Consider the following 22089-nt stretch of genomic DNA (forward strand, 5'->3'; position numbering starts at 1 on the left):
AATGCTAACACTTCAGTCTAATCTTTCAACTTCTTTCTTTCCCTCTTACATGATGCACAATTTATTTAATGCTGAATACAACAGGGAGCAATTTCCAGTGTCCAAGAAACCACAAACTTCTAGAAGGACAATGAATGATTCTGATGGCACCATTTTCTTGGATACTCTCATGATAAAACTATGAATCTTCTATTTGCTAGAATTTTCTATCATTAAGAGAACTGCCCACATAATCTGCTGTCCAATGCTGAGGTTGCACTTGGCTGCTGAGTGTCAAAACAAAACCGCTCATTGCTGACTTCAGCAGACACAAAATGAGCCACAAACTGATCAGTATTGATGGGGCAGCTATAGAAGCTGGTAGATGTTACTGATTCCTCAAGCTGTTCTGTCACAAAATGCTATTAAGGTGCCAAAATAGAGTTTGGAAAAAGGCACTGCAGTATCTCAGCTCCTCTCTGTGCTGCGTAAGCACTAGTGGCAGACCTAAACAAATGGATATGAACTTCTTACACAGCACAATGGAGAATATTCCCACTAAGGTTGTGATTTCCATACGGCTGATCTGATCTGCCATCTATCAGACCAGACTGATGCTAATCATTGATGGCTATGAAACAAAACTACAGACACTGAGGAGCATGATCTTCAAAGGGTGCTGCAATACTGAAACACTCACTAACAACCCCGAGAAAAAGTCTCTATTCCCAGACAGTACGCTGAACAAACAGCCGGTATTGACAGCCATGTGCACACATGAATCCTGCCAGAAGCAAAGTCTAATGCTGCAACACTTTCATTTAGATGTGAAACTCTATCGACAGAGTGTTACAGCAGTGTACTGTGATATACTGTACATTACTGGACTGGATATATCTGCTGTTCAGTTGCTAATGTGTGGATAAGATTATGGTGCACCACCATTGAAAAGTCTGAACTACTGTTCAAAAGTTTGGAGCTTGGTTGAAACCACCTTCTAGGAGTGACATTTGGGGGCGTGGAAAAATATCTGCAAATTCCTTTGAGAAACTGAAAGCAAGCTTTCAAAAAACATGAAAGATGCAAGTTTTTCTTGACACTGAAAAATGAATAACTTGTACTTTTTGACAAGGTGGTTTCTGACTTACACTGTTAAACATAGAAGTTAAATGCAAGTTGTATCATAAATTAAATGTAAATGTTGCTAATGCACGATTCTTGGTGCATAATCCACAATTAAAATCCAGGATCAGCATCCTATAGTCTACATCTGTTGCAGCTGGAAGATTGTAGCACATTCTTATCTGCACAAAGGCCACAATCTGCAGAAAATCTATGCTAAGAGAGCTTCCTGAAAGCCTCATTCTATATTTTCTATAACAGGAAAATCAAAACCAAACAAAGTCCCACTTCTCTTACTCATTATTAGCTTAGTGTAGAACCCTTTTTTATTTTAAATGAAACTGAAATATAAAGTACTTTAACAATATGTCCTTTGTGTCATATTCTAGAAAATATGGATGTGACCGTTAAGAGCAGACAAGCCCTGTGCATCTGACTGTGCTGCTCTTACCCTGCTGGTCCTGGAGAGCTGCTGTATGAGGGTGAGCGTGGTGGGGTTTTGACCTGACCGCCCTGACTTCCAGACGCCAGGAAAGAACTCCTATTGCAGAGGAGGAAAAAAAAAAAACTCTCATTGTACCACTGCAGCGCAGGGCGTTTTACTGACTCAGGTGGCTATGTCTGAAAAAGCACCCTGGTGAAGGATGAGACTATAAAGCGTTTTTGTGTACACTACAAAGAGAAATTTCAACCACAAGGTGCTCCTTCAAGCTCCAGTGAAGAGATAAAGACGAGTAGGTTTCTCACCCGCTATACATCAGACTATCTTGGAGCACCTTCCCTGAGGGCATTTCACATGTGAGCTCACCTAGAGAGAAGATAGAGGGAAAAGGAGGGAAGAGTGAGATGTGAGAAAATGACAAATGGTCTGAATCCTACACTAATAGACTGTCACTTGCCATCTAGTGACTGAGTGTGATAGTGGAACAGTCTTGTGCATATGGTCTAGAACGGAGATGAACAGAGTTAGGCTTACTGGGGAAATGAGCCGGAACCATGACAAAATCATCCGTGTCGCAGGAGGAATTCTTACTGCTGCCGCCACCACCGCCTGAATCCTTCAGCAGATAGCCTGGGGAATCCTGGGTAGGGGAAGCTAAAGCTTTCACTCGATTCTGCTGGATCTCACCAAGGGACTGCTGCAGATTGAGAGAGAGAGGGACAGATGAAATCACTACATGTACACAGGAACTGAGACACCTCTTTAATGCGTAAATTTAGCTACATTAAGGTGCACCCATTGCTGACACAGGTGTTAAATTGTGCACAAACAATTTGCCATAGAAAAACACTGCCAGCATGAGCCTAAGGTCACCATGCCTAATGTCAAGCATGAGCCTAAGGTCACCATGCCTAATGTCAAGCATGAGCCTAAGGTCACCATGCCTAATGTCAAGCATGAGCCTAAGGTCACCATGTCCAATGTTAAGCACTGACTAGAGGGGTTGGGACAAGTAGGAGTTGCATTTGTGATCCAGATCTAATCATCCAACATCAGTACCTGACATCCATAATGCTCTTGTGGCTGAATGCATCAATTTCTCATCGCAACTTTCCAACATCTAGCGTAAAGCCTTCTCAGCAAAAGGGGAGCAAACTCCATAGTTCTATGAACATGAGCATGTGTCTATACACTTTTGGATGTATCAGATTGACTTTGACAATGTAAGTTATTTTTTATATAAATGAACAGTTTGACATGCACTATTGAAGCTGAATTAGCATTTTCAGAAACAGAAACTCGTCTTGCAATCCTGTGTGTTTTGCTATTCCATCAGCATGTGGTGAACTGGAACAGGACTGCTGTTACTAAAGTAGCTCAAGATTCAGTCACTTAGAGAAGGCTAATCACTCCACACTATCAGACTTGTAAATATTACAGACACTGCATATTAGTACTGTATTAAAATCACAGGAATCGCTTAAACTGCACTGTCTTCCAAGGTAAAAACTAATCCAGCTCAAAACAGGCCAACGACAAAGTTTTATACCATAAAGTTAAAATTTATAGCTGCATCTGCACAATCTAACGTCTCATCGTGACACTTTTGACATGTGCAGCATTTGCAAGTTCCCTCACCAGATGTTCATCTACCTCTGCCAGGTGGACCTGAGTGTTAAGCATTAACTTTGAAATGTATGCACTGAGGCAGCAGGCAAGAACTGTTTGCTATGCTAACAATGATAAACCTCTGACCCTGTGTGTCATTTATCAAGCGGCATAAAGAGAACATCTAGTCAGCAGTGTAAATGACATGCACTTACGGGAGGAGAAGCAAGATGCGAGGTGGAGGAGCTGCTACATGAGCTTGCAGAAGCTGAACTGGGAAAACACGTCAGGGTCACAGGGGCCGCTGTAAACAAACATAAACCACCATTATGACCTTGTGAAGCAGGTGAAAAACAAACACACTAATGTATTGGTTGCAGTCTTGCGGATCCAATGCCCTGCACAGTTTCAACTATCGCCTGCTCATCGGGTCATCCTCAAGCTCTTTGTGAGCTCAGTCAGGTGTTTTAAGGGTAGAGAATACCTGAAATTGTGCAGGGCAGTATGGGAATAAAGTAATAAGATTAGAGTCAAAAGATCTGAGGTTCTGTCTCACAGAGTATGTTCAGCTTAGTGTGGGTATGTAAAGTTTCAGCTTCACAAACTCTAACAAAGGAGGCCGTGCTTAACTTGTTATACAACGGCATTGACCAACTCTCCCTGTTAACTCAGGTTTAGACATTTAAGCTATGACTAATCCATGTACACATGAAAGCGTGACATATGAATAACAGCTAATCACATGAAACATTGGGAGTCGACCAGCTTACTTTCTGTAAAAGGGAAAAATGATAAATCATAATAGGTGAACACGCAGAAAGTAAGCATTCATAAAGGTAAAAAGCAATGGCAAGAACAAATGCTTATAATGGTAAAAAGCAACCATGCTAATGCTTACTGGAGTAATAAATGGCTTTATATTTTTGAGCTCTAGGTAGCATGATTTGTTTCCTCTGCTGAAAAGTGGTTCTTCACATGTCTTTGAAAGTACCAGAAGACTGCTGTCAGCAATCTGCCCTGACTGGTCAGGATAGAACGGATACCCTAAACTTAACATGCCCCAGACAGAGCTGTTAAAATTCCAAGGTCATGTGGTCCAATAAAAAGTGATGTGTGGACAGAGAAGAAACTTACACTTCTTCATGGTGGAACTTGCCTCAAGGAAAGGGTGTTTGAAGAACTCATCTAATATTGTGAAGAGAGACAATTACATGTTATAAATCATGTGGTAATCACACCAAGTCATAAGGATAAAAGTGCATTACACTAAGATGGTCTTGAGAGAGAGAGAGATCTTAGTGTTCATTCTGATGCAATAAAGGGCAGACAACCACAGATTTGCTACAGATTCCACAGATTAACAAACCCTGATTAAAGCAGTAATTTGGTGAAAAATCTAATTCACATATTTTTCCCCTAACCTCAAATTAGTCAGCCAAGATGTTTACTGTCTGAAGCTTGCTTTTGCAGTTTGACACTGGAACTATGAGGCTAATGTAGCTAAGGCGTAATGGAAGCTTACGTTAGGAACCTCTGGCCAAATGACCCGTTTTGTTGATTTTCTTTTTTGGGGTAAATTAGTTAACACATCCTCTAGAGGGAACAAATTGTAATATTACATTCTTTGGCAAAATTTGAGTTTCACATTCCTGTGAAATAAAACGTCTTAATTTTTGCACATCCACATTTCATGCTTTGTTAAATTAGCATGTTAAATTCAGCAAACAAACAGTAATTTTGTATTGAAATGAACAGAAGTGTGCTCTCTGTAGAGGATGTTTACTTATTTTCACTTCAACTAAACATGCAATAAAAGTCGTTTTTGCATACGACTATATATTGCATCACTTGAAAACGGTAGTAGCACACAAGCTGGCTGAATTGTGTCCATACCTTTGTCAATTTTCATTGACAATAGTAAGTTTATTTGAAATTAACCATCCGACGCTGCTTGCAGTAAGTGTGAAATTTAGGCATTAATTTATTTCAAATCTATTTAATTAGTGTCTTTCACCAGTTAGCAACATTAGCTTGTAGATGCATAACTAAAGAAGCAAACTTTGGGCATGAGACCTATGTTGGCTGATTGGCTATATTTGAAGCAAGGAGAAAACTACGGCCATTTTTTCACCAAAATATTCATTCACATGAAAAGACACTTCAACAGCAAGATACAGAGTCCTGTTTGAGACAGAAACAGAAAGCAGCTGAGGGTGAAGTGCAGTGCTACTGACCAAAGTCCATCCGGTCCTTATGGTTCCGCTGCAGCAGCCCCAACAGCAGGTGCCTCAGGTGGCTGGAGGTTTCTCTGGGAATGCTGCAGACACAGAGAGAGTGGATGAAATGAACAAGACTAGGAAAGACTATGAAATGAACAAGACTAGTAGCCCACTCTGCTGACAAACAACAACATTCAGCACTCACAGCAGTGCATACTTACTTTGGGCTGAGATTTTTGTTTTTCTCATAAAACAAGCGGAGGTCCTGAGGACTGCTTGCCTAAAATGGAACCCAAATAACAGAGTCGGGTATATAATCAGAACCAGAATCATTTATTAGTCAAGAATGTTTTCACATAAAAGGATTTTCGCTAGCTCTCACAAAATGTAATGATAAACGTATATATTTAGATCCACTTTTGACATCTGAATGTACCAAAAACGTCATAATTGATTTTTATATGATAAACTTTCTTTATCCCTAAAATAGAACAGGCTGTTTGTATTACTCTGCCTTCAAGACTGATATATGTAAATGAAATTCCGGTCTAATTGGTATTCAAAAAGCAGTCTGGCCTGAGAAACTCATAACTTTAGCATGAACGGGCAGAGCTGGATAGGCTGAACAGGCAGTTATGTATAAATCTTCAGGTTTTTATAATCTCACAAAAACATTTCAACAAGCTTTTTGTTCAATAGTTTGCATAAACCAATCACATGGATGGAAAAGTGAACTGTATGATTTGAAACTTTAACACTCCAGCAAAAATTATTATTTTTTTTTTTAAATAGTGAGTAAAATTTCTTTTGTCATGATATGGGCCCTTTGAATCAAAAGCTCAAGTGCAGAAATAGGCCTGACTTCAGACTGAAAAACACTGAGCCAAGCACTCCTGATTATCAACCCAGCTGACTGCATAAAGGGAGATGGCGAGGAATAAAAAAAAATAAACTTGTTCTGTTCATAACCTCATGTGAAGCACAGCCCTGTTTGTAGGTTCACATGCCATCAATGCAGGCTGACCTCAGGTACTTAGATTGTGAACAGCAAATGTAAAACCTATGATACACTCAAACCGACACAATAATCTAATAGAAACTAGAGTATAAATTTACTTATGGGACCTACAATTTAATCTTGTGAGCCAAGTGTAGAGTTAGGAACATACAGGATGGTGTGCTTGCCTGAGTGGGGTGTGTTACCCACTATGCTACATTAACTTCCAGCTATGCCTTTACCTTCCTGAATATTATTCTAACTAATTCAGGACAGCAATGCATTCATGCATTTTTACCCCTCTTTAAGAAAGTAATAAGCACAAAACTCTTTAACCTATATTTAAATGTTTTTTCTTTGGGGTCTAAAGCCTACTGCACATCGCAGCATCATGCAGCACATAGTACAAAGCGGAGCTGTACTACATAGAACACATCACAGCGAGATCTATGATAAAATTACACATATGTAATAAAAACTTTTAATATCATTTAGTGAATTTGTTCCATTTAGTATCAAGTACTTGCTCTTTACAACCTAGCTGTTACAAGCTACAAAGTACGAGAATCAAAAGGCTAGGCAAGTAATGTGAGCTTGGCCACCTTGGTGTAAATTTCAAAGCCACATATCATCTACCAGCAATTTTTGTGGTTTGGGCCTGGAGAAAAACCCAGCAACGCAGGAAGTTGCTAAAGAGTGTCATGAGTCACTGCTGAATGTTGGTGACTGTATTTGTACCTTCATTAAAAGAGCCTGTATGAGTTTGACACAGTATGTAAAGGTTCATATACATAAACATAAAAATGACTATTTATATGTCACAAAAGCCAAAGCAGTTACATATGTCTGCCTACTCAGTCTAGAACCTTCCTGTTCAGCCTGATACTGTCTTAAAGGCACAGTAACAATAACAGCCTGTTTACATCTAAAGGACATGTAAAAATTCATGATTATTGATGATTTTTGGCGCATAAAATATTGTAAGTGGACGAAAGTGGTCAAAAATAAAATACAAACAAGGCAAATGTCACATACAGGCCCTTTAAAAACAACAGTTTTAGTTTTTTTTTCTTTTTTGTGCTTTGGCCATAAAAACAGCAGAAGCAGTGCTCACCTGAAAGGGGGCCTTCCCAGTCAGGCACTGAAACACAATGGTTCCTATACTCCACAGGTCAGCCTTGGCATCATAGTTTTGTGACATAATGACCTCTGGAGCCTAGCGTGACAATGGGGTGTTCCAGTGTTACTATATGCACATCAGAAACACTGATGCTGATGAGAATCAACAGAAAGGACTCAGGGAATACTTGCCATGTACATAGGGGAGCCACAGAGTGTTGCAGCCATCATGTTGTTCTGCAGGTGTCGTGCAAATCCAAAGTCAGCTGAAAGGAAAGAAGCAGCATCACAGTAAATTTACAGTGCAAGTTATCAGCGCTATTCAACAGCAACAAACAGTTTCTCTCAATTAACTACACAGTATGCAGCAGTTGCATTTTCAGTTCTGGGTTAAGGTGAACTCTATTCACTATATGAGAAAGCACAAGCTCTGCAGGTGCATATCAAACCAAAAGCACAACCTGTTACACACATCCTGATGATGTGCAATGATACCATGGCAGAAAGGTAGGACATTTCAAAATGGCAAAGCAATTAGCAAGAAAAACAAACAAACATTAAAAATTAAATATCAATATTTATTGATGTTCGTGTCCGGTCACAAACAGGAATGCAAAACCTGCCAGGTTTCAAATAAAAGGATATACTGAAGTGCAAACTGACCTAATCAGTAACCTCCAAATTGAAAGCAATTTCTACAAACCTTTTAGATACAACCGTAAAATAATGAAACAAAACCTAAGCTTTTGTCTAATCACTACTCGTCTACACTGAACCAGCTTGCACATTTGTACTGATGGTATACCACGCATGTGAGAACACCAGTGAGAACAGTAAGACAACTTTCTCCTAAACTGAAAAAAAAGTTAATGAAATAAGCTGAATCACATATTTACACCACAGAGGCAGAACAGTCAGTCTCATCACATGTGGTTTAATCACAGTATAACAGTAATAATATAGTATATACTAGCTACAGTAGTTTATACAGCACATACAGTAGCATAGCCACTGTAGTACATACAGTATATACTATATAGTAACATATCCAAAAAAAGCATAATACAATTCCTGGTTTAGTCCATCTACATTTTCAGAATATAATGAAAACAGTTCTAAGGTGCGGTACACTGTATGGACATTTTTATTCATGTTTATGGCATTTGAAAGACTCTCTTACCAGAGCAACTTACAATCACCTTTCTTTTAACAAGTGTAATGTTAATCCTTGTGCTGAATCAGCCCAAATAAGTTTTCTAACTTTAAAATATGCTTTAGCAGCACGAGGTAGATCTTTTATTCTACCACCCAATGTTGTGCATGTTAAACTAATAAAGCCATGCTGCAGGATTCTATGCACAGAATAGCTTCCTTCAGCAAACATGAACAGGTGCTTCAATGATTTTGATGTAATTATTACAACAGCTATTAAAAACTAAAAAGACAATGCCGTTTTCTACAGTAATGATGGCCTTTAGGCTACTTCATTTTAACAAGAACAGTTTTATAGGCTATGAGAACTTAATTTATTAGACTTAAAGCAAAAACCACCAAACCATATCAGGAACAAAATTAGCTTCTGACAAAGAACATAGTTTCTGACTATTTTAAGCAGGCATGGGTGATATAATGTGACCATAACCTGCAGTCCTGAAACTGGTTAGTGGAGATGGGTGATAAGGACATTAATTAAGATAATCCTCCTTCCGGCCTGCATGACAGTAACATACAAGCCTAGCAGGCAAATGTAGCGTTAGGAGTCTTGCTCAAGGAGTCAGCCATGTGGAGGGCAGTGATGTTACCCACCAACTAAGTAATTATTCATCATTATGGTGCTACTGCTTTTTTTTCCTTCTAAAAATAGTGTAGGAATATTCTGTCCAAGTGTTTCCAAACCTCAGTCCTGGGGGCCCACTGACTTGAACATTTTAGCCCTCCTTGCTTTAACACGCACAGTAAAGGGTTTTTAATGAGCTGATAAATTGGATCATGTGTGTCGGGAATAGGGAAAACACTAAAACATGGAGGGCAGTGGACTCTGGGACAAGGGCAGGGAACCCCTACTCTATCCTCCTTTACATTTTTTGTAGAAGTCTTTGCTTCCAGGTGCCAAAGTATTACAGCAAGAAAAGGAACAAAGAGAGATTAATGGATAAATTCCGAACTACATCAGAAACACTCCCTACCTATCTTTATGCAGGCGTTGTTGGAATGGGACTTGCGGCCGGCTGGGTGAGAAAGCAAGATGTTCTGGGGTTTCAGGTCTCTGTGGATGATTCCTTTGGCCTGCAGAACTCTCATAGCACCTGCTATCTGCTGCAGGAACACACGGATGGTGTCCTCGCTCAGAGTGCCTTTAGCTATGGAGGGGAAGGGAAGCAAGTGATTTCAAACAATTACTGCCCTCATGCTTTCTGATGCACCACTACAAATTAATAAAATTAGTAGACCCAACACACAGACTTTATTCTTTGCTTCAGCCTATTGAAATGAGTACTATAGCTGAAGCCCTACTGTACACTTCAGGACACATTACAAGCAAAATTACAATCTTTTATGTCTGTTTACTTGCTCTCTTTTTCTGTTTTGCTTCTTCACTGTTTGTGGAATGCCAGACAGCATGCCTCTCTGCGCTTCCTCTGAAAGCGTGCCACTGTGTCTCAGCCTCAATAGAAAACTTCCTCCAGTCTGCAACTCTAAGCAAAACATTCACCCCTCCCTGCTTCACTTCCTTAGTCGACCTCTAAGCCTGTTCTGCTGCATCTAAAACAAACTGTAATACGACTGTTTTCATCTTCAAGCTAGCAGAAATATTTCTGTGACGGTTTCAGGCATGTCCTGAAAAACACTTCGAATGACCTCTCAAAAAATAACACACTGCATGAAAACTGAAGATCTGTAACAACTAGTCTGAGAAACCTGTTTATTTGTGTATGTTTGATTGTGTATTTGAGTAGTGACAATATGATGGGATCAGATCTAGGCCAAGCACATTCGCAGTTATGAATTAAGAGAGAAAAACACAAAATCACACATATTTATTTTGCTTAATGACACTTACAGTGCAGGTAGTCAGCCAGGTCTCCTCCATTACAGTACTGTAAGTAGATTACAAATGGAAAGAAACAGCATTATCTCAAGGTGTGACTGAATAAAGACAAAAGACCCACTACTAAGCAATGAACAATCCCATAAGCTTAAGAAAAGAGGCGTGAATCAAGGACTGTGACTGAGATATTGAAATGCGTATTGAACCACACCTCTGCTCCTTTCCATTTCTTTTGTGAAGTTCTACCCCCATTCCCCAACCCACCAGACATTTTTTCTAAAAAAAAAAAAAAAGGTCAGTGACCTCTGAAGGCCTTGGTGTCAAGCTGGGGTAGTTAGCAACCCCCTCCCCCCTCCCCCCCGCTTATCTTTCTGGGTCACAGGGGGAGCTGAAGCCTATCCCAACGGTCATTGTACAGAAAGCAGGATACACCCTGGACAGATCGCTAGTCCATCACAGGACAGACACCCAGACATACATTATCACGCACACACCCACACCTAGGGGCAATTTAGCATGTCCTACTGACCTGACTGCATATCTTTGTACTGTGGGAAGAAATGTGTGAGTTTCCTCTGGGTAGTTAACCAAGACCTTCCAAACTCAAAAGCTTCTAAAGCTCAAAGTATTTGGAAGCTCACAGTACAGTACTAAACATCCAAAGATACACTATTTATGTATAGTTTTAGAAGAAGTAGCCAATCAGTAGCCAATGCTATGCACAGCTGTGACTCTGCTGCCTAAGGTGTAAATACTGAGTTTACTGCAGTCATTCTCAGGAACTGAGGTGAGGGTTGGCTAAGGGCAGGGCAATAAACCAAAACAATGAAGAAAGACAGACTAAACTCACCTCCATTACCAAATACACAGAGCTTGCAGTTTCCTAGAACAAGACAAACAACAAACACCAATTTATACCTTTTGTTAATTTGTACTTTCCAAAGTAATAGCAAAATCACTAGGAATGTAAAGATAAAAATCTACCATACTTTATCATAATGAATCACATTGTGTTGATCCTTAGCTCATGGCTGGCACATTAGATTGATACTCAATAAGGCACAGCTTTCGTGTTTCATCACATAAAACTCTCCTGTGCCTTTCTAAAGCCTCAAATGTATTACTTTTATAAATGATAAAGGTTCTAATAATCTAAAAATGATAACAGTTTTACATTAACATAGTTGCTGTGTTGGGTGCTGTGTACTGACTCGAGGCACCACTATATGCAACAAACGAAAGTATGAATATTGTGAGTGATTACATTCCTACTAATCACATATGAAACCACATATAACGGAAATCTAGCAATGCATAAGGATTGGAATCGTGTCAGTCCTGGCAGATATTTGCTTAAAACAATTTTTCCCTTGATGTACCATTTCGTTCTGTTATTTGCTGACAGTCCTCAACACTTCAGTGAACATGAGAGAAACTGTGGCACCACATGAGTTGACTCTTAACCTTTTTAAAGGAAAAAAAATTGTAGTTATAATATTTTGTAGAAGAAAATTAGTTTTTACTTGAGGGCTGTTATTATGGTAACTCAACTATCATCGAGCACAGGCCTTGGCATCATGCAGATTATTAGATATGAGTGCTATTTCAAACTTAATTATTTATTGTGCTCTAGAAGAGCAGAGTGTTGAGATGCAGGAGTAGTGTGGAAAACTGATAAAAATGATGCCATTTTATTTAATCTACTGCATTTATAATCTATAGAGATTAATGTTACATTTCAGTGTAATACTAACCCAATTAATTTAGTCCCAATTTCTACATTTCATGAAGATTTATGTTAGAGTGACTGTATTTCAGCTTTCATAAAAGAGGTCAGAAAGGCAGCACGGGGCTGCAAATGTCAACATGAAATCAAGGCCAATCTTTAGGTCCTAAAAAGAGGATGTCCTGGGAAAAAAAAAAAAGAGAGACGTATGGTCACTCTTGTACATGTTTGCACTGGTAAATATGTAGGCATCAGCTCACATTTTCCAACCAAAATATAAAGCAGCAATATTTTTCAAACAAAAACATCAACTTGGCTAAAACTTCTGATCTCTACATTGCGTGTTCTTGTTTGTTTAGTTCTTTCAATATTCAGTGTATCCTGCCAGTTTACGATGATGATTACAGCATTAAAAGATGGTTTCAGCATTAAACGCTGAGTGCGCCAACTGCTTGTATAACAGGTTGAGATCCTAATGGTTGGAGGTGGGGTGGTCATTTAGTACTACTCACATATAGCCTACCTGTATTGGGTTCAAGCTTAGAGAGCTAGCATGAGCCCAATGTAGACCAGACAAGCTTGTTTCAGATGCCTGCTTTTCTCTACATTTCCAATTCTGAAGCAAGCAACAGCGTGACTCTCACACAGGCCCTATTAGCCATGGTTAAGAGAAAAGTACAAGGCACTGCAGAAGAAGTGCCTGCGAGACAGATCTATCAATAGCAGTTTCTGAAAGCACCCAGCCAGATCCAAACACTGGAAGAAAACACAAAGTTGCGAAATGAATAGAAACTAATCCATTGTTAAACACTGATAACAAACAGAAGTTTCCTTGCATTTCACACCATGGCAAAGCTGCAGGAAATAAGCAGATATAACTATCAAGCTGGCACTCCTCAGAAGGAATTCTGAGGAAATATATCTTGCAGTGTTACAGACAAAACCTTTATTGCCATCACCCACTTCTCAGGAACCAGCAAAAAGAAACACCACTGTTTCAGGTCAACTTCTCAAAGCCCATAATGCTGTTACTCTCCAAAAGCCCATGGCAAACAAGGCCTTTCATAGAAACAAAGTCAAGCCAGCCCATTTACAATACGTTCACAGCACCTAGCAACAGCTGACCTCTCCCACCGTCTTTCTCTGCAGCCAATCAGCTGAGGCTAATGGACTGATCCATGAGAAAGAAGTTGTGCTGACTCAGCAAAGCCAAAGTTTTTCTTTCTACCACGGTGGAGGTGGCAGGCCATGAGAAACAAGACAGCCAGCCATTTCCCTTCCATTGTTGTCCAGCTCCAGGCTAGGACCAACAGTAATGACTGCCTGTAATGGTCACATACCTAAAAGCGTATCTTTTATGATAGCTAGGCACAAACAGTCTGCCTTCTGATTAAGCAGAGCTGAGCCTGGCGATTCAGCTGGTGAAAACATGCCCACCTCATCACAGACTGGCAAGCGGGTGCCTGAATGGGTAGGAGTCATCTGTATGATAAGCCAGAGCAGCTAATGAAGACAGCAAGTCATCAATAATAACGAGTCAGACACACATGAACACAAACTTTGTTGTCCTTTTTTCCATTTCTAGAGAAACCATCATGCCACCAACTACCAGAAACATTTTATTTACTACACTAAATCCTTCTATTTTTTCCTTGCTCTTTCCCCCCACAGGGTTACAATAAATCCACTGTTCATAAACAGGAAAGAAAAAAAAAAAAAACATCTAACAGGGGCAATGTTTACATCATCAAACGACAGCACCCACTACACACTTCACATCATATTTACCAATAGACTTTTTGCTTTTATGAAACAGATGTGTTCATTCATCCAAAAGTGTGAGCTGTAATTTTTATATGACGAACTGAGCTGTAGATGATTCGTCAATAACTGAGAAATCTGTATAGAAATTGTGAACTCATTACAAAAAAAGGAATCTGCTCAAACCACATACAAGTATTTGTTAAGGCCTTGCAGTCTCATCAATGTAGCTTACGACACAGTAGGACACACTATGAACTACAGATGTGAAATAAATCTTCACAGTATAGCTGAATATTTTGGGGATGTACTTATGAAAATGATTAAGGTGTGTTATCTGTCTCTGCTTGTTAGCTATGTTGGCATTGAAGCACTGGCGAAAAATGAAAGCAGCAAAATTAAACAACTAAAGTGACATTAAACATGTGACTGATTAGCTTTAACTGGGGTAAAATGTGTAAATTTGACCTTTGCTGAAGCATCCCTTTAATATTCCAAACACAGTGACCAAAACTCGCTGATCAATCAGCGGGTCATAATAATTTAAAGATAACTGCAGTTACTTGCAGTAATATTCATTATTTTTTGTCACTTCCAGTTGTTCCATTGTTTATTTCAATCTACACTGCATAAGTTATTACAGAATAATAGCTATTAATAATAACCTTTAATATGACAGCTTTGCTGATTACAGTGGGTGTATTTCGGTTTTGTCATGCTGCTTGCTTGGGTCGCTGGATATCGTTGAGTTCTTTCAGCAGGCTTGATACTTGTATTAGAAGTTGTGGCTACTCCTTTTTATAATGGTGGGTTGCTGTTGCTACAGTACAGGAGAATAAAGCAAGGTGATAATTAAAGAAATTTGTTCAGAGTGCCGTTATCTGGAGATACCGACACTCATATGATGCCTTTCAGGGAACGACACTGCAAGGTCGAAACTAACTGCGATTCCCAACTTCTGAATGGTAGAGTATTTCCGATCGTCTGATCAGAAGTATCCCTAGTCAGCCGAGTCTGTGTGTTTATACAGGAATACTAAGAGGTATAAACAAGTTAATGTCAAATTCTTTGTCAAATGTCTTCTGCACAACTGTCTGAACCACTTTTAATCTCCTTTCCTCAGTTTTAAGTCCTTTTAGACCTGCCCGAACTCTAGTTCCTGGAATACTGAAACACTGGTCATGATAAACGACACAGAGAGATAAGCACTCAATGTTGCTTGCCCCCATATATAACACAGAGATATGATATCCCTTCATCCATTATGTAATTCAAGTAAATGTATTCCATTCTCTACGCAGGGCCAGAGAAAATGGAAACTTATCTCTTTCATTTTCAATCATGTAATGGGGTCAGATCAATGACACTGCAGCACAAACACACACAGACACCTGAATCTCACTGTGAGGTCTAATTAACAAACTCTCTATGACCTGGTGGCTCTATTAGAGATCACTGGCTGGTGGAGCTGTGGAGTGGAGGCTAAATAAGCTACAGAGAGCAGCTCTGACACCAAACAAAGATGAGCAAACGCAGCTATGTTTGAAATGCCTTTGCTTGTTTTTGAAGTCGTGACCCAGAGACTAACTCCTGGCCCTAAACACACACAACAAATCACATGTGGCTCGGTGCCAAGCAGAGCACATACCGTAGATCACGCCATCACATAAACACTCATACGCATATACCAGACTGGATCTGCAAGTATATTTTCCCTTGGGGTGAGAGTCAGTTACTCTCACATTAATCATATTTAAATAAAAACCACACACGACAATCAGCAGCAGAAAGTGGTGCTACTACTGCCCAAGAGATGTAGGACTGGTTAGACCAGAGAGCGGTGCTCTCTTCAATGTCATTAACATATGGACTGCTGAAAATGTTGGTTCCAAACTGGGTTCCACAGGAGTGAAATTCAGTTCCGTTTTAGGGCTGTACAATACAAACCTCATCCTCTCATTTCTATAGTTTCTGACTTGGAAGTTTGATTTGAAAGTGTAACGTCTCTCTACAGCGAACAACTTTATAGTATTTTTCTGCAAATTTGAGTGTATAATTTCTATGTATATTCTTTTCTCTGTTTTTTTATTTAAACAATATGATAAATTCAACAAATAAACAGTACATGTGCACTGAAACGTGCAGAAGCTTTCACACAGAATATCAAAACAAGTAATTTGGTGCCCAAACTTTTGCATTTGTGTCTACATCTGCCTACTCAGCCGAAAACAGTTGTGCTCCGCCCACTCACACTGATGTCATAAGGAGTGTTTAGACTACTTTTTAAAGAAGGCACAATACAGAGCAGCCTATGAATCTTAAAATCACAGTAACAAAAATAGCCTATTCATTTCTAAGGGATAAAAAGAGGCTGGAAAATGTAAAGTAAAAATGAATGATGACATTTTTGGTATATAAACCCACACAAATGTCTTAAGTGGAAAACGTAATTCTCACTGCACAGAGTAAAACATGATGTGATAGGTTACAGAGCAGGGCTGCATGATAAACAGTGTTTTTTATCATTATCATGATGGGTTGTCTGTGATGGACACATCTTTGAGGGCTGTGATGACAGAAGGGATCAAATAAACACATATAAACAGCACAACGATGCAATTATGAGTCAGAACGTAGCTTTGGAAGCCAAAACAAGTGCTCTCCTGGGCTGGAATTGAACTCTGCTCTCACAAACAGAGAGCAAGTATAAACAGCCAAATGAAAAACACACACGTGCACAGCTCAAAGCAATCTGTCCTTAAACATCCTGTCCTTCAACCATGATAAAAATTCTCAGTGTTGTGTGTAAAATGCCTGAAGCAGTAATGGATACCGTCACAACAAATCTGCATCACCATAAATTCATTTTCAAGAAATTGATTATTTATTTGTTCTGTAGGCCTAACTACTTGTTCTGATGTGAGAAGCTATTCATTTTGCACTATTTATATTTTGCATAGCAGTGAAACTTGTAATTTTGTATTTTTTTTGCTGCTTGCATAAAGGAAGGGTAACTGATAGAAAGTAAAACAATGCATCACTTCTCATATTATCACTGTGATGTCCAACAGTTTCGGTTTTCTGTCCATATCATGCAGTTTTAGGAGAGCTTATTTGCATATTGCAGCTTTCTGTGAGAATGCATAATGCAAAAGCCAATCTATTGATCACAATTAACTAACTATAAATATAAATATAGTGCTGCTCTATTGAATTTGTTCAGGAATGCTGAGTTAGTTTTTTTCCCTCAAGAGCAAATGCCTCCTTCCTTTCATAGCAAAGTTGCCAAATAATGAGGTTAACAAGCTATTTATTCGTTTACAAATAACTACGTATGAGATTTTTGACATATACCCATAGCAAAATGTGGCAACCGTTTTCCAAAAAAGGAAGACTTTTTTAAAACATATTCAGAACCAAGTTGAATAGGAGATCTCTAAACTAATAATGTTAGTGGACCCCATGTAAATATGCTACACATGAATTCCCCTTTATGGAAAAGTGTGCACATCCACCGCATGTCATGTCAACACAAAAACGTGACAGTAATGCACCAATGTAAAGGCATTTCCTCGGTGACCTGGATAATATATAAACAAGAGGGCGGAGCTTTAAAAGCAAAACTCAAACTTCAGCTTGGCATTATGTGTGTTTTGCTTACCTGGAAGTCATGCAATGCGACGATGTTTTCATGCTTCAATTCCTGCAATTAAAAAAAAAAAAAAAAAAAAAAAAAAAAAAAAAAAAAAACATACATTATTTTTTTAAATGCAAACAATTAATTATTTTTTTGTCCAACCAAAAACACTGCTGGTGTCATATCTTACCTTTAATATTTTGATCTCTTTCCCTAAGAGAGTCTGAGACTTGGCCAAGTTCTTCTTGTTTATGCATTTAACCGCAACTTCCCAGTCGTGTTTCTGTTGGCAAAAGCAATGAACTCATGTGGCTATTTGGGTTCACATTACATGAATATGAATTTATTAATCTACTATAGGTTCAACATGTCCAGACATGTCCAAGGAAAAAGGAGAAATAAATCCCTACATTTCAGTGTGAGGTGATTAAAGTGAATACATTATATATTATATACATATTGCTATAATAACATCTTCTACAGCCAAAATACAGTCATAGAAAACAAGACTTTTCAACTGGGCTTTATTAAAGGGAATAGCCATGTTTAGACCCATGAGTTCTGAACAGAACCATCTGCATGCTTAAATGGTTCTTTGCATGGTGAAATGGTTCTTCAGATTAATGGAGAATGTGTTGCATATGGTTCTATATACAGCCTTTTTGAAAATGGTTCTATATAGCCCCAAAAATGGTTCTTCTATTATTACACGCTTGACATCATAAAAACAGCAGAACTCTTTCTGGTTCTATACAGAACCATTTTCAAAATAGGTTTTATAGAGAACCATACACAACACACAGAACTCCTGGCTCTAAAGAGAACAACTGATTTTACTAAACAACCTTATTTTAGTGAGATTTACAGTGCAGAGTAATATGATGTAGCATATTCAGCACTTTGTAACGTGGCAATGTAAATAAACACAATAGAGCACTAGTTTAAACCCAAAGGGCGCATGAGAAATAACGCCACATCATAAAATACAGAGCGAAATGCAGCACGGGGGATATAAACACTGCGCCTCCATCTGCTGTCGCTGAGGCCTGTTCTTAAGGTGGACCGGCAGGGTTCCTGCAGGGCCCCACGTACATGCATAGTTTAGATCACGATTTCAGGATAGCAGAGAGAAACTAAAGTGGCTGGAAATCCAACACGGCCGACACGTTGACCTGAAGTGCCCTCACCTCACGATGCCTGCCTTTGAACACCACAGCGAAAGCCCCGTGTCCTATGAGGTCCTTCCTGCTGAACTCGAACTTTCCGACCGTCTCCATCTCCCCGATCTCCGCGCAGTCGGTCAACGCTTCGGATTAGTTTATGAGAAAACTGGGGACAGTTTTGGACCACGGAATCCCTCCCTCCGTCCACTTCTTCTCCGCTATTTCGACAAGGCAGCCTGAATATCGAAGCCCACCTTCGTGTGCCACGGGCTGCCTTTTCCAACAATCCCCCCGCTCGCCTCTCATGGTCGCTGGGGAAAGAAACGGAGCCGAGCTCCCTTCAGCTCTGGAGGAGCCTCATGCTTTTTGTTTCGTGCCGTTTCGCTGACACACGTTTTCAGCTCCCAACAAAACAAATGACAACCCGAGCAGCTTCGGCTTTCAGTCCAAAATGACAAAAAACGACGGTCTTCTGCTCTCCAGTCTGTCCCCCCAGTACCACCTTAAAAGAAGAGCGCTGGGTTTGTTTGTGTACATCTGATATTGTCAGCCCAGCTTTACGTCAGCGCGTTTTCTCGGTTAATCTAAAGCGACAGCGATCTAAACCCACGACGCAATACAGCAGCAACCACCAGAAACGTTTCCTTTAAATCATTTCCCACAAAAAATCTCAAAAAAAACTTGAAGCAGATTTTTCTGTTTGCGGTAACAAAGACCCAGCTGTAGCCTAGAGCTCAACAGCGCATGCGCGAACCGTCTCCGCTGTGACGTAGAGGGAACCGATATTAGGTGTTTATGAATATTCATAAGGTCCATTCAATAACAGTTGACATTTTTAAATAAAATGGCACCAGCCGTTTATCTTTCGATTATTCATTTGCATTTATATGCATTTATATGCATTTGCATCTAATTATTAATTTTAAAAAGGGAATTCCAGTATACATAATGAACCTACGCGTATTTTCTAAGGTTTTATATGTAGTGTTTTTTTTATGGTAAATATAAAAATAGTGCTGAGTGTGAAAATCTCTGGCTACTTTTCAGACACGTTATAAGAATTTTGGTACTATTTCACTTACAACGCTCTGCTTGTACGTCTCCGCCATGAATTGACTTTTTAAAACACGTTTTAGGCCAGAATCTCACATCAAAACTTAAAAAAAAAACAGACCTCAAGCAATGTTTCCATAACCATCTCGTGATAGTCCATCTACTGATCTTCTGTGGGGTAGGCCTTTACAGCTTAACCCGCTTAATTATGCAGAATTTTGAACTATCGGTGGAATTTCCCTTTAAGGTTACAGTTTGATGCATATGCATAAGGTAAACAAGACCAGAACAGTTGATGTTTTCTTGCGTTCTTGAATTTATTGATCTTTCCTCTACATTATAACTACAAAACAATACATATACACGTGTAAAATACAGACTAAACACAAAGACTAACAGTTTCTTTAACCGTTTCGTTTTTGCAGTATGCAGTCCAGTGGTGAAATGTGTAATAATGCGCCCTAGTGGAGCTTTGGGGAATTGCAGTGTAGTTTGGCTCTCATTGAGCCAAGAGAGGAGGCTGAGTTCAGCAGGTTGAGAGGACAAAAACACTCACCTACAGACTGCAGGCATGTTCTTGAATAGAGCAGAGCAGAGTGCTTTAAATGGCTGTGCTAATTATACACTCAAACAAAGGTGGTTTTGTAATCAGGCCTTAACTTGGACTGAACTGCAATATTTGTGGCAATTCTCTGTTAAGATTAAGAGACCCTTATTAGTCCCACAAAAGGGAAACTTCACCTCCGCATTTAACCCTTCCGTGTAGTGAAACACCACATATGCACTAGTGAAGACACACACTAAGGGCAGTGATCACACTTGCCCGAAGTGGTGGGCAGCCCTATCTGCAGCACCAACCCATAGCCTTAGCTTAGGCTAAGGGAAACCTGCCCTTAAAGTCGAACCAGCCTGAGTTGATTTTTTTACATTAGAACAGTATAAACCAAATGATAATTTATAGGTGATAATGAGATATAAAGAGTTTGTATTACCAATACCAGCAGAAACCAAAACTCAGAACAAGTACTGTCACTTTCTAAATAGACTGTTTGGATTATTTTAAAGAGCCCATATCCTGCACTTTCTTCCCCTGAGGTCCACTTATGATATTTATCTATTTCATGTATCAAAACCAGCTGGAATTCATTTTTACATGACTATTTCCAACTTATCTGTATGCAAGATTTGTGGATGTGGAGACCCGTCTGGTGGAAATGAATATTACATGTCACATTTTGTGTCAGTTGTGCTGGAGATCCCTTCCCCAAGTGAATGAATCTGATGATTATGCGTGTGCTGAAAGAGTATTCAAAGAAAACCCAACCAAAACTTGGTGAAGGACATGCCTTCCGGGGTGAGAGTGATTTATCTTCTATTAACATCGTATCTTCATCAGTATAATGTTGATTTTGCGCTTGATGTCTAAACATCCAGTCAGACCTTTTTGAGCTTGTGTGTGTGACATTAAAGTGTAAAGACACGAAATCCAACCTGACGACTCTGACTTTTAAATGATTCTTTCAGTGTTTGCAGGGCAACTCGTAGCAGCACACGCACACCATATTTTAGCATGTTTTCTTTCTCCTGACTCAGTAACATTACTTTTTTCTTCTTTTATTTTTAACAATAAATCTTACAGAGTGCAGCTTTAAAAGGGTTGTTTTGTTTCTGTATCTTTGGGATGGATATACACACACACACACACACACACACACATACATATATATATATATATATATATATATATATATATATATATATATATATATATATATATATATATATAAAATTCTGATTGGATGTCCTGTACTGTGCAATCGTTTAAAAAGCAACCTGGATTGAAACACTCCTTATACCTTCAATACGAATGGAGCTGAACTCCTGTAGGCTGAGAAGAGGCTTCATTTCAAGCTTGTCAGTTGCACAGGACATTTACACATTGAAATGCTTGTGGTGAGGCTCAGGTAATCACTCTGCAGAAAGTATATACGTAAAAATAAAAATACAAGAAAAACAAACTGAAATATATGAATATACACAAAATATAGAGACAATATACATTTTAAAGTGGATTAAGTGACTCAGTGTCATTGTTCTTTAAAGTGACTTAGCGTTAAGGTGTTATTGTCCATATCAGTGATATGATCTAATAATAATACTGACAGAGTGACTGAGTGAAACTGAGTGTAGTTGGGGAAGGAGCCACAGCTTCAC

The 22089-nt window shown here is 39.2% G+C and overlaps 1 protein-coding gene across 6 annotated transcripts in view; it reads right to left on the reverse strand.

Annotated features, from left to right (window-relative positions):
* Positions 1-19569, reverse strand: part of ulk1b (unc-51 like autophagy activating kinase 1) — a 37716-nt gene extending 18147 nt beyond the window's left edge. For all 6 annotated transcript variants that reach the window (XM_037545993.1, XM_037545992.1, XM_017714859.2 and 3 more), the window contains exons 1-15: positions 18847-19569; positions 17850-17942; positions 17684-17725; positions 11386-11418; positions 10548-10584; positions 9673-9846; positions 7679-7752; positions 7482-7583; positions 5592-5650; positions 5386-5468; positions 4286-4336; positions 3367-3455; positions 2078-2240; positions 1849-1909; positions 1553-1642 (exon numbers count right to left, since the gene is read on the reverse strand). In XM_037545993.1, the coding sequence (XP_037401890.1) occupies positions 1553-1642; positions 1849-1909; positions 2078-2240; positions 3367-3455; positions 4286-4336; positions 5386-5468; positions 5592-5650; positions 7482-7583; positions 7679-7752; positions 9673-9846; positions 10548-10584; positions 11386-11418; positions 17684-17725; positions 17850-17942; positions 18847-18936 (1241 nt within the window). In that variant the 5' untranslated portion in view covers positions 18937-19569. The remainder of the gene's footprint in view (positions 1-1552; positions 1643-1848; positions 1910-2077; positions 2241-3366; positions 3456-4285; positions 4337-5385; positions 5469-5591; positions 5651-7481; positions 7584-7678; positions 7753-9672; positions 9847-10547; positions 10585-11385; positions 11419-17683; positions 17726-17849; positions 17943-18846) is intronic.
* Between the last annotated feature and the right edge of the window lie 2520 nt (positions 19570-22089).

This window comes from Pygocentrus nattereri, chromosome 16 (genome assembly GCF_015220715.1).
Source record: "Pygocentrus nattereri isolate fPygNat1 chromosome 16, fPygNat1.pri, whole genome shotgun sequence".
Taxonomy (NCBI): domain Eukaryota; kingdom Metazoa; phylum Chordata; class Actinopteri; order Characiformes; family Serrasalmidae; genus Pygocentrus; species Pygocentrus nattereri.